Raw genomic sequence first — 13,263 nt, forward strand, 5'->3', positions numbered from 1 at the left:
AATGGCATTAGAAGGTCTTGTTGAATAATATACTTACCACCTGGTAGAAACATAATCAGTATATGGAGGCTGAGATCTTAGCTCTCTAGCCAGTCCAAAATCAGCTATTTTAACAAGTTCTGGACCCATACACAGAAGGTTTTCGGGCTTCATATCCCGGTGGAAAAAACCTGTCAATGTAAACACAGAGGGGGGCAAAATAAAAGGGGAAAAAATCTCATCACTGTACTAACAGTTACATAACGTAAAAAAATTGCTTTCAGAAATGTACTGGAAAATAAAGAGATCCTCTTTATTTTGAGCCTGTCATAGACTTTGAAGAATACGACTGAATGGCTAAAATCTGGTGATCAGAACTTGGGGGGAGGAAATATTTTTAAGACACTTACTGTAACAAGAAACAAAATGCAGAGACAAACAGCTTATATATATAAAAAAAAAACCAAACAAACAAAATCTTAGACTGAAAACCAAAACTCATAAAATATTTCTAAATAGGCTACCAAAAAATAAGAATTTCCAACTAGACTGACTATATTTTAATTATATCTGTATTTTAATGATTTTGGAGTGTTTCTGTTTCAGAGGACAGTATAAAACAAGTCAGCAGTTTTATTCCCCATTGAGTCCACTGGCACAACATAATGAAAATCCGACCTTTCCCAGTTACAAATACACTATTTGTACACAAAAGAGAAAACAAGGTAGCAAGAGACCTACCATGTTTATGTATAAAAGCTAGTCCTTGCAATATCTGATACATAATGTTTCTGATGACAGACTCTGGGAACAACTTGTTTCTGCAAAGAAACAAATTCAGAATTACATATTTTAATAAAAATTAAGCCTTTGTATGTTAAATAAAGTAATAAAGCAAAATATAAGAGGACATCACTTTACAGCTTGACTTAGCTCAAAAGAAATGGTCATGGTTCCTATTTTAGTTTTACTCTTTTTCTTTTACAAGTCTTCCCGCACATAATGAAATCACACTGGGAATGAAAATAACTGCCTCCTCCCCTGCTGGCAAGGTGGAGCCTCACACCAGACGTTTACACACTGGTGTAACATTTGAACAGGGCATGAGCACATAAAATCCAGCATATCCCACATGCAATCTTGGAGTCAGACAAGTAATTTGAACCAATGCACATATGCACAAGCGCACAAGTAATCTGGACCAATGCACACATGCACATGCATGCGCGCGCACACACACACACGAGAGAATAAAACCTTAAGACAGAGGTGTCTAATTCATTTGTTATGAAGGCCGTAACTGACATAAATGGGACCTTGTTGGGCCGGGCCATGTATGTTATACACTCTACTGAAACATGATATGCATGCCCAACAAGAAAAGAATGCACACAAGCCAAACAGGTGGACAAGAAGTCACAAACTCACACGGCAAGAAATTGGAAATCACCAGAACACACACTATAGATCTGACAAACAGGTAGGCAATTTTAAATCTGGTGTATCAACAAGAATAGCTCAATTCTCAATGGGACTGTTGTAGATGAATAGTATGCTAGTTTCTTTCATACTCATAGAATCATAGAGTTGGGTCATATAAGTCCAACCCCCTGCACAATGCAGGAAACTCACAAATACCTTCCCCTATATTCACAGGATCCTCTAGTGCAAGTTTGAACATTTTACTTTATATTTATAAGCCTTCTGTTCAAAGACAATGTAATGTACAGAATGCTGAGAAAGAGTTCACATGATAATGAGTAAACTCTATAAAACAGCAGATTTTAGAGGTTAATTGCACCAGGAGGAGGAGGAGGAGGATGAGGATGATGATGATTATATTGGATTTATATCCCGCCCTCCACTCCGAAGAGTCCCAGAGCGGCTCACAATCTCCTTTCCCTTCCTCCCCCACAACAGACACCCTGTGAGGTGGGTGGGCCTAAAAGGGCTCTCTCACAGCAGCTGCCCTTTCAAGGACAACCTCTGCCAGAGCTATGGCTGACCCAAGGCCATTACAGCAGGTGCAAGTGGAGGAGTGGGGAATCAAACCCGGTTCTTCCAGATAAGAGTCCACACACTTAACCACTACACCAAACTGGCTCTGTTAGCTAAACACACTGGTATAATACAACCCTACACCCTATTAAGTTTCAAAAGCAGACATACCTGTCCTTCATTAATTGATACAAATTTTCTTTCATATACTCAAACACAAAATAAAGGTGATCATTTTCTCGGATAACTTCTTTCAGCTTTATCACATTGGCATGATTCAGTTTCTTCAGTGACTGCAATAAATCCAAGAGGATTATTTTGAGCTTGCTGCGGTTTTCTAAACACATAGAAAAAGAGTTATTTCCTGGAAAACTGTAACTGTCTGAAGAAGTCCATCACAACAACAAATGTCTGAGCAAGATGCAGGTCCCAGTTTGAGCATATGAAAGGCAAAGTACAGCACAGACGCATACAAGTCTCCCTTACTGCTTAGATCAGAACCCAAAATTAAAGCTGGCATGGGTGCCAATTCAGTTTATACAGGCCAAAGAGCCAAATTAACCTCATCAGTTCCAGGTACTGGGCTGGCATATCTTTGCTGTCTTCCTGTTTGTATCAGCAGCTCTGTTTTCAGCAATGAGTTCACACAAGTGACTAAGCAGATAACCCCATTTTCCTGCTATTTTGTTTCTATCTATCTGGATATATCTCTTGGCCTCAACAAAGGTGGGCCAGTCAATGAGGGTAGCAGACTATCATAACTCTTACTAGAGTTTGAAAGAAAACCTGCCTGAAAACCAGGTAAAAAGGATCCACCTAGGTATAATATAGCCTGCTGTTATATAAACAAGATGTCAGAAACATTCTAGTTGACCTTCTTCTAAGACATGCTGATTTTCTACATATAGGTTCTTCTTTGCTTGTGAGAGAATAGTCACACCTTACAGTATATAGCACTGGGACATTCTTTTATGGAACTGAACAGTTTTGGTATGTGGTGGGTGATTTCTCTTGTACTCCAAGTCCAGACATAAAATGTGGCATTTGTATACAAGGTGACTCACATTAGGTTTTTTTTGTGTGTGCCCACAATTGTGTTGCTTGGCAATTGCATCAATGTGTAACTGGAAACTTCTCAGTAGATTTCTTTTAAAAGGATTAAAGGACAGGCTATAGCTCATTTAGCCAATTATCCTACATGGTTCAAGTTTATGAGGTTTCAAGTGCATATCTATCTTGGCCTCTACTAGAACAGCATGCAGGTTCAGTAGCACCTTGAAGGCCAACAGAATTTTCTAGGGCAGGGATGGCCAACGGTAGCTCTCCAGATTTTTTTTTTTTGCCTACAACTCCCATCAGCCCCAGCTATTGGCCATGCTGGCTGGGGCTGATGGGAATTGTAGGCAAAAAAACATCTGGAGAGCTACCATTGGCCACTCCTGTTCTAGGGCATCAGCTTTCATGAGTCAAAGCTCAATGTCAGATGCCCTGGTTAAAATGAGCTTGTTATGACCATAATTAGCTTATTATGACCATTACCTTGACTTCTCTCAAATTCATACATTCATCCCAAGAGTAGAATTTCCTTTTCATTCTGGAAGAAAAACCACAGATAATTAAGTAGGCACAGATGAAAATAAAAAGGAAACAGAAGCAGACTATAGCTAGCACTGAAATATGATTAAACTTCTAATCCGCCCCAGAAAATAACAGGACAAATTAATAAATCTGTAATCTTGATGACAATTTTAGAAATGTGATGCATGCCACTGTAAAGAATCTTCAACAACTGGGTAGTGCAACATACAGTCCATAACAGTTCAAGCAGTCACTGACAGCCCAGCCATAAAGCAAGGAGGGCCAATACCCTCTGGCTGTATATATTTTGAGCATTACCAAGTGCAACACAACAGTGCGGGGGGGAGAACAGATGTGACCCACGAGAATTACCTTTCAAGACATGATTAAAAAGCACAACAAGTTCTGACCTGACTGAAACCTTCATTAGGCACTTGTTCGTAACACAAAGAGTTAATGGCACATACCTTTTGATGGCCACAAGCTCCCCTGTTTCATTGCTCTTCCCCATCAACACACTGCCATACGTTCCATCACCAAGTTGTTTCATGGTTGTATAACGATTCATTTTGCAAGGACAGGTCAGCCGATCCTCAGAAATTATGAAATTCTTTTTTCCGGTACGGGCATCCAGAATGTTGCTGTTACGTGAGTGAGTGATCTGTCATAGCTTAAGTCATCAGTCCTCTTTTTTAGAACTATAACCACTTCATCCAGAAATAATGTAGCAGTGAAGGGAATGATGCTGCCATTCTTAAAAGCATCCTTAACAACAAAACACATTGTTAAGGATTCAGTAAAAAGTACATCATGTAGCAGCAATTTGATAGCAGCCTATTAAATGTATATATTTACTACCCAGAGAAGTATGTGTACAATGTATATCTACTGAATCCCTGCTATATCATGAACAGATAACCAAGAGTAGCTTTACTCTGACATATGACAATCCGTGTATGATACAAATACTACATGACGAACAGCTTAAGATCTATTAGAATTCAGAAAAACAGCCTTATTGATTGGAATGACTAGGAAAGACAGAAGCTCATTTACTGTCAGTATAATTCAGATATCCAGGAGACAATAATGCCTTTGTTTGATTAAAAGTTATTTTTTTCCCCAGCAGCTAGTATATGACTGTAAGTTGATTTTTCAGACAGGCAGTGTACTAACAAGAATCCTAACAGTCTAAGCTTCAGTATTCAAAGGTAAATTTTTAGCATTTGTAATAGTGAAGAGATATTTGAAAATATAACTACTCTAGATGTGTCTCTTTCCGAATTCCAGCACTAAAGCAGTACATAACCTGCAAGGAATCATCCTCTTGTTACAGGTTTATCCTATTCAGGGCTTTTTTTTTTGTAGCAGGAGCTCCTCTGCATATTAGGCCACACACCCCTAATGTACCCAATCCTCCTGGAGCTTACAGTAGGCCCTGTACTAAGAACCCTGTAAGCTCTTGGAGGATTGGCTACATCAGGGGTGTGTGGCCTAATATGCAAAGGAATCCCTGCTACAAAGAAAGCCCTGATCCTACTCTAAACTACATACTGCATTTTTTTTAAAAAAAAACCCTCTTCAAACTATAGCTCATATGGATAGTAGTTATCAAACACATGAAATAAATGCAGGTGCTGCCCAAGGAGAGAGAAGTCCCAGAAAAAAAGGAGAAAATTTTCCATCCTCTTCAAGACTTCCCCATTTTTTTAATGGAAACATCTGAAGTTTTGGGGAGCATCAAAAAAATCTTCTTTAAATCAGGAATCAGTAAAATGCTTTTTAGGACAAGGTTTTACTGATGCAAAATGCATAGTATGAAGCTTTTGTGCAATATTAAATCATTAGAGAACATTAAGTCCAGTGAAGATACATATTTTTCCAACCTTGCATTTGTTTTGTTCAAATGTGGCCTTGCCCACAGACAAAATTACAGGCTTTCATTTGTTTATGATAGAAAACGCAAATTTTATTTTCAGACTCTTAAATGACAAACATGAGATATATTTACTATTGTAGCATAGCATGCAGCAGTTTACAGCCCATCTCCCCCACCTCTGCCATTGACGTAAACCTTTACATTTAATTAATATGGCTAAGTTATAACTGATGCATTTTATGTTATTAAGGTAGTAAACAAGTTTGGGATTGATAAAAAAGTGACTCTGTACAGCATATCCTCTTATACTGCCCATGATTTACTCAGTTATGTTTACACTTGATTAATCCAATCTTCCAAGGCTGCAACTAATAGAGGCATTTAATTTTTGCTAGCAGATAAATGCCCTGAAATTACTGAGCAGGTAGCAGAGTTTTTGGCACATGTACTGAAGAAGAAAGAAAGAGGAAAAGGGGAAAGTAAAAGAAAAAGAAAAAGGGAGGGAAGGGGAGAGTGAGTGAGTGAAAGTCTATATAATGTTTAATCATGCCCCCCTTCTGACTGTCAAGCCTTTTTGCTGTTAAACTTTATTCTTTTGTTGTTGTCTGTGGTACTCAAGATTAAGATTATTGTCCTTTTTATTCCTCTTATTATTAATTATCAGCTGGCATTATAATTTGATGAATCTATATTGTTTTATCTTGACATATGGGCAAATTGCGTGCTTATTCCTTTCTATGAGCTATTGTTATAGCATTAAAGGTTATTGCAATTGGATAAAAAAGTAATGATTGGTCATGGATCCATTTCCCCCAACATTTCTATCCCTCCCAAGACAAAGAGCCTTAAAACGTTTTCTCTTGTGGATTCACAATTTCTGGAAATTTTTCATTCTGTGCCCAAGACATCCTCTTTCCATGTTCCTGGGTGTATATTACAGTAATACACTGGAAAAAAACAAAAAGCTGCCATCTGGCCAATGCTTTAAGTTCACAAAAAAAAAAGTACCAAATTGAATTAACTGAGTGATGGGGTATAAAGGATGACGCCTTGAGAAGAGACAGGGACTTTCAGAGTAAATTTAGAAGAGGGGACATATGACCAGAATCAGATGATGGATGGAACACAAGAAATTAATCCTTCAGTTTATGTCTTTTTATGAGTAAGGCTTTTTTATTATAGGTTCAGTCTTTTTATCAGCAAAATTTATTATTATTATTCATTAATTCATTCATTCTGCAAAAGCCCACAGAGAGTATTTTGCACCATCTCATTTATTGGATCTTACGCAGAACTGGGATACAAACTGTCATTAAGGTCCCCCGAGGAATGCCCTGCAAGATAAAATGGAGAAGGGAACTATTGTAAACAACAGATTGTTCTTTATAATCTCTTTGTGGAAGATTAAGGAAGGATTAAGAAAGAGGACAGATAGAGGACAAGTTACTATTACTCTAAGATCTTTATCAAAAAAGTTTCATAACAGAAATGCATTATATCGAGTTAACCAATAGCTACCATCAGATTTTCAAGTCAAATTCCAAAGAAAAAGTAATTACCAGTAATACCATTAAGATCTTAAAATATATTTCCCTAACTATAACACAGCAAGGACAATGATGAACCTATATAATTATTTCAGAAGTCATCTAAGTCGCTCTATACATTCTATCAGCACTAACCACTAAACATAAAACCCTCTCAATAAAGTAAACAACACTGCCTGCATAAAAAAAGTAATGTAAAAACACATTATGACTGGCAGAATTAGAATCTAAGTAGGTAATACTGATCAGTTAACCATAAGCGTTGCCATTGTAAAACACATTCTAAAAAGCGTTTGGAAAATACACCATGCCCTAAGTAATTAACAGTGCCACTGAAGCTGTTATACCCTATTAAAATCAATGAACGTAGAAGGATGTGACTGCCTAGCATGGCACTGGAAATCAATTTTCCAGAGAAACTGTTTCCATAGCATTGATAACTACATTTGACAGCATGTACAATCCAGCTAGGGAATGTGCTGGTGATCCATGAGCATATCTCCAGTTGCTGCATTTTTTACTTTTTAGTCCATGCCATATTTGACTGTGAGGCTTATAATGATCATCGAGAAGTACTTCCATTTTCCACGGCCATACCTTTTACCAGCAGCCAAAAATTGCAACTCCTTCTTAGCAATAGGAACCCTGAGGTTACATACAAATTAGCAAAATTTGGCTGGCTTGCCACAAGAATAAGGAAAACTCTAATAATTCAGTCAGGAAATGGCTAAACACCTTTGCCAGTCTGTTTGCTGTAACAGCCATGTTTTGTTATAGTTGTAGTTTTATAACAGTATTTTATGTCTTTTATGTATGATTTTATGGACAAAGTTTTAATTTTGTATGATTTTACTGCTTTAAATGCTGGCTTAGGCAGTGAATAAACAATTTATTTATTAAGGGAAGAAACAAAGAGGTCTAGACTGGGTTTTTACTTTATCCTTGGTTTTAACAAAAAGAGCCCCGAGGTGCAGAGTGGTAAAGCTGCAGTATTACAGTCAGAACCCTCTGCTCACAACCTGAGTTCGATTCCAGCAGAAGCTGGTTGAGGTTGCCGGCTCGAAGTTGACTCAGCCTTCCATCCTTCCGAGGTTGGTAAAATGAGTACCCAGCTTGCTGGGGGGAAAGTGTAATGACCGGGGAAGGCAATGGCAAACCACCCCGTAAAAAGGTCTGCCATGAAAACATTGTGAAAGCAGCATCACCCCAGAGTCAAAAACGACTGGTGCTGTCACAGGGGACCTTTCCTTTTTTTGGTTTTAACACTAATTTTACATCTTCAGTGTCTTAAAGTCTGTATTTGTATTTTATGTACATTTTAGGTGGTATCATATTTTAGTATATAAAAATTATTGTATATTTATATAACCTTTTATTGGTTGTGAATTGGACTTTTATGAATTGTTGGCTGGTCTATGACCATAATAAATAAATAAAATTTACTTTTTACTTTTTTCTTTGCTGTCAAGTCACAGCTATCATATGGCAGCTCGTATGATTTTCAAGGCAAGAAACATTTAGCAGTGGTTCACACCTCCTTGGTGGTCTCCCATCCAAGTACTAACCAGGGCTGACCCTGCTTAGCATCTGAGATCTGTTGAGCTATCCCTGTTGCTTTAACTATCTATAGATTGCAGCACTGCAGCCTCAATATGAATCAGAGAACCGTGTTCTATGTAATAGCACTATTTTAAGCAGAGCTATACCCTTTTAAGACTATTGACTTCCATGTACTTAAAAGGTGTAATTCTGCTTAGGATATTAGCACCGTAACACATCAGAAACAACAAACCTATAAAAGATGCCCATAGTCTTTCAGTGAAATGGGAGACTTGCTTGCCAAACCAAGACAATTAGCATAGATTTCAGTAGCCCGGTCTGTGACACTGAAGACCAATGCTTTCTGCTGGAAACCCTGTGTTTTTAAAGAAATTTTATACTGTCTTATTGATGTTAAATTTGTATTTATATTGATTCTATTCGTTTCTGTTTATATGTTTTTGTTTATATGTTCTGATCTGCCCTGAGCCTGCTTACAGGGAGGGCGGAATATAAATTTGAATTAAAAAAAAAAACTTTTAAAATTCAAGTCCAAATGTTAACAACCACGAACAGATACCAGGGCTTTTACCCAGTTAAAGAAAATTGACTGACTGTGTGAATTTTAGATAATTATTAATTCAATATGCATCTGCATAAAAGCAATGGGTCTTAAGCAAAAAAACCCACAAGCAACTGTATTTTGTTTTAGATAATGTTTTATAGCAGACATAATCTTAGAAGAGGCACTGCTTCCTACCCAGGGCAGGAAAAACCTTTCCTAATATTGTGCATTCCATCTACAGTTTTTATAAGTAACATTTAAAATAACAGCTTATTTTCAAATGCCGTTTAATTAGGGCATTGTTTTAGTCAATATAAAATGTAATTCATTATTCTAACCAACCCATCAGTCAGATGTTGCAGGCCTACTAAATGCCATCCCTTCAGCAGTACCTACCGGTGAACACAACTGCAGCAAATTCTATGTCTCAACAAGGCTTTAGAGACATCAGAAACACGAAATTATTAAAAAGGAACTTAGGGGGAGTGTTGACAAACTGGATCGACTGGGAGCATGTGGTTTTGGTCACATTGTCAAGGTTCTGGAATCTTCAGGCAACTTATAAGAACATAGTACTGCCAGGACCATATGCTTTTACATCATAAGCTCTACTATAAAAGGCAGTGCTCTGCAGATGAATATGAAGATTTTGTATTGTGGTACTGCACTTAGAGACATCACCCTGCCAACAAAAGTCCGTATAGTCAAAGCGATGGTATTTCCAGTAGTAATGTATGGCTGTGAAAGCTGGACCATAAGGAAGGCCGAGCGCAGAAGAATAGATGCTTTTGAGATATGGTGCTGGAGAAGACTCTTGAGAGTCCCTTGGACTGCAAGAAGATCAAATCAGTCAGTCCTAAGGGAAATCACCCAGACTGTTCCCTGGAAGGTCAGATACTGAAGCTGAAGCTCAAATACTTTGGCCACCAAATGAGAAGGGAGCACTTACTAGAGAACATCCTGATGCTGGGAAAGACAGAAGGCAAAATTAGAAGGGGACAGCAAAAGATGAGATGGCTGGACAGCGTTACTGATGTAACAAACACAAATTTGAGCAGACTTCAGAGAATGGTGGAAGACAGGAGGGCCTGGCGTGACTTTGTCCATGGGGTTGCAAAAAGTCGGACTCAACTGTGCGACTGAAAACAACCACTGCTCTTCAGTATTACACAAAGAGGAAGTAGTTTTCTTTTTTAATCTGAAGATTCATCATGAGTTTGCCATCAGGAAGAATTGAAATAAAGTACTGGATATTTTGACAACTACCGGAGTGAGAAGTATTATTTAGGCAATAGCGCTGCTGTGTTTTTAGCATACTAATAAGAACTACCAAGTTACACCCAAAGTCTTGGAAAAGATACTCTCCTTGCTCAAAGCAAACATATTGCCCTGCACCGATATAATATTGAAAGACCAACAGAAAGCACAGGCAAGCTAGTGCAGATGCTAGTGCTGCGCCAGAGAACATAAGAACAACGGCCTATTTAGTCCAGCATCTTGTTTCACACAAGCAGCCAGATACCATTGGAAGACCTCCAAGCAGGATATGAAGGCCTTCTATATTGCTGCCCCCCCCCCCCCGGGAATCAAAAGGTTACCGCTTCTGAACATTAAGACTTTGCATTGTCACTGACTAACCTATCCTCCATGAATTTGTCTACATCCTTTTCAAGTCCCAAGTAGATCCTACGGCAGATCCACAAGCAAATTATTCACTGAGTGAAGAAATGCTTCCGAATACCTCTTTTAAATCTATCCTTCATAAAGTTATTGCTGGCTGGAATACTAATGCTCAAAGCAATAAGCTGCAATCCTGAGTTCAACCTGTGGGTGCTTATTACAGCTTTTTAAAGACAACTTTCTCCCTATTTTCTCATTTTAAAACAGACCATATTAGTCAACTTTCAGAAAACCAGGGGAATTCACTTTCACTCTTGTGGGGGGTGGGAATTCAAAGATATGAATACTATGCTGCTGAAGGCTTGACTCCCACACAGCCCAGAAGAAATTCATACACAGATCTATAGCAATCTACACACAGAACCACCACTCTCTTCAAACCCAGAGATCAGAGTACCGACCTTTCAAATTAGAGTATGCAACACAAACATAGATTGCCCCCACAATCAAAGAGACAGCTGCTAAAACACCTTCTCCCACTAGAAACAGGAGCCTTCACTGAAGGACACCCCCCCCACACACAAAATTAGGATCTCAAATAGGGTTCATCTTGATACACTTTTCTTCTTTTGTTTACTTTTACAGGGCAAAGTGTTTCTGTTGCTAAACAGTAACAAGTGGTAGCCTAGGTAGTAAAACAGACCTTTCACATCCTTTTATTCATACGAAAGGTACAGCCTTTGTTTTATGCCTGAAGAATGCAAAGCTCTTCCTCTCCTTGGACTCCCGTCAATATGCCCACAAAAGAGAAAGCTTTCTCCACCGCCCTACTGTATCTTTGATACAGCACACAGCTATGTAAGATGCAGTCAAACGATTTGCCAAGTTTCTACTCATTTGTTACAGTCTAGTCTTAACACATTCATCTGAAAGTCTGTTCCCTTGATCTCAGGTGGATGAACTTCCAAGTAACCTTATGTAGAGTCAGGTGCAGCTATAGAAATCAAATCCACACTCTGCCATGCAGCATGCTGGGTGCAATTGGGCTAGTCACTTTCTCTCTCAGCCTGATCTGTGTCACAAGGTTGTTGTGAGGACAGAACAGGCACCAGAGAGCCATGCACAATATGTGCCCATGATCCTTGGAGAAAAGGCAAGATAAAAAAAAATGTAATGGATGCTTTCCACTGAAATCGATAGGACTGTAAAAAGCTCTTATCTCCACAAGCATGTGTGCCCTAGAAAAGCAATGCCAAACACATTCTGAATAAAACTTTGTTGGTCTTAAAGGTGCTACTTGACTCACTACGTCCAATGTTAAGAACCCAGAGGACTGCAGTCTTAGATGCACTCCCAAGCAGTGCTCCCTCTAAGCTGAGTTAGTGTGAGCCAGCTCAGTTTTTTTAGCCTCCAGCTCACACTTTTTTGTTTTAGCTCAGGAAAAATGGCCCCAGAGCAAACTGATCTATACAGTAGCTCACAGCTTTAATGACAGTAGCTCACAAAGCAGAATATTTGCTCACAAGACTCCATAGTTGAGGGAGCATGGCTCCCAAGTAAACCTATTGGGAGGGGGCACATGTTTAAGGCCATGGCTCTCCCTAAAGTCATCTTACTTTGTAAGTCATCTTACTCTTACCCTCAAACAAAAGTCACATCATAGCTTTTTATGAATAACAACCAAAACACCACAATGCAGAACAGAAGCACTCCATTGTCTGCTGGGCACTCCATTATTCCCTATGGAGACCAATTCCCATAGGGTATAATGGAGAATTGATCCGCAGGTATCTGGGGCTCGGGGGGGGGCGTGTTTTGAGGTAGAGAGGCACCACATTTTCTGTATAGCATCCAGTGCCTCTCCCCAAAATACCCCCCCAAGCTTCAAAAAGATTGGACCAGGCGGTCCTATTCCATGAGCCCCAAAAGAAGGTGCCCCTATCCTTTACTTCCAGTGGAGGGAAGGCATTTAAAAAGGTATGCGGTCCCTTTCACTGTGATGGCCAGAACTCCCTTTGGAGTTCAATTACGCTCGTCACAACCTTGCTTCTGGCTCCACCCCCCCAAAGGCTTCTGGCTCCACCCCCAAAGTCTCCTGGCTCCACCCCCAAAGTCCCCAGATATTTCTTGAACTGGACCTGGCAACCTAGCGGGAAGCCGCCCACCCGCCCTCCACCCACCCAACCAACTTCGCTTCTGCCTCGTCGCCACGCCCCCACTCCTCCGCCCCCCTCGCTTGGCTGCGCACTCACTGCGGATCTCCTGACGGCCTCGGGAGGCGCCGGGGCCGCGGCCTCACCCTCCGGGTCCTCCTTGTCCTCGCGGTCGCCTCATCCCAACCGCCGACAGCTCCTTAGACTCGGCCCGGCCCGGGCTCTGCGCCGGCGGCCACTCGTCACCCAGGCAACAGCCCGCGGAACCAATGACAAGCGCCGCCGCCGGGGCGCGAGGGAGGACGTCCGGGAGGGGGCGGAGCGGGAAGCTCGAGAGGCGGGGCAAAGGGGAAAGATGCAATCGAGAGGGCGCTCGCTCCGCGCGGCGGCTGTGATTGGTTGACC

General features: G+C 40.1%; 1 protein-coding gene across 2 annotated transcripts in view; it reads right to left on the reverse strand.

The window, feature by feature from the left end:
* Positions 1–13,106, reverse strand: part of MAK (male germ cell associated kinase) — a 40,994-nt gene extending 27,888 nt beyond the window's left edge. For both annotated transcript variants that reach the window (XM_060244210.1, XM_060244209.1), the window contains exons 1-6: positions 12,958–13,106; positions 4,023–4,320; positions 3,517–3,571; positions 2,149–2,270; positions 721–800; positions 38–170 (exon numbers count right to left, since the gene is read on the reverse strand). In XM_060244210.1, coding sequence (XP_060100193.1) covers positions 38–170; positions 721–800; positions 2,149–2,270; positions 3,517–3,571; positions 4,023–4,123 — 491 coding nt within the window. In that variant the 5' untranslated portion in view covers positions 4,124–4,320; positions 12,958–13,106. The remainder of the gene's footprint in view (positions 1–37; positions 171–720; positions 801–2,148; positions 2,271–3,516; positions 3,572–4,022; positions 4,321–12,957) is intronic.
* Positions 13,107–13,263: the final 157 nt, after the last annotated feature.

The sequence above is a fragment of the Heteronotia binoei genome, chromosome 7 (assembly GCF_032191835.1).
Source record: "Heteronotia binoei isolate CCM8104 ecotype False Entrance Well chromosome 7, APGP_CSIRO_Hbin_v1, whole genome shotgun sequence".
NCBI classification, from domain to species: Eukaryota; Metazoa; Chordata; class Lepidosauria; order Squamata; family Gekkonidae; genus Heteronotia; species Heteronotia binoei.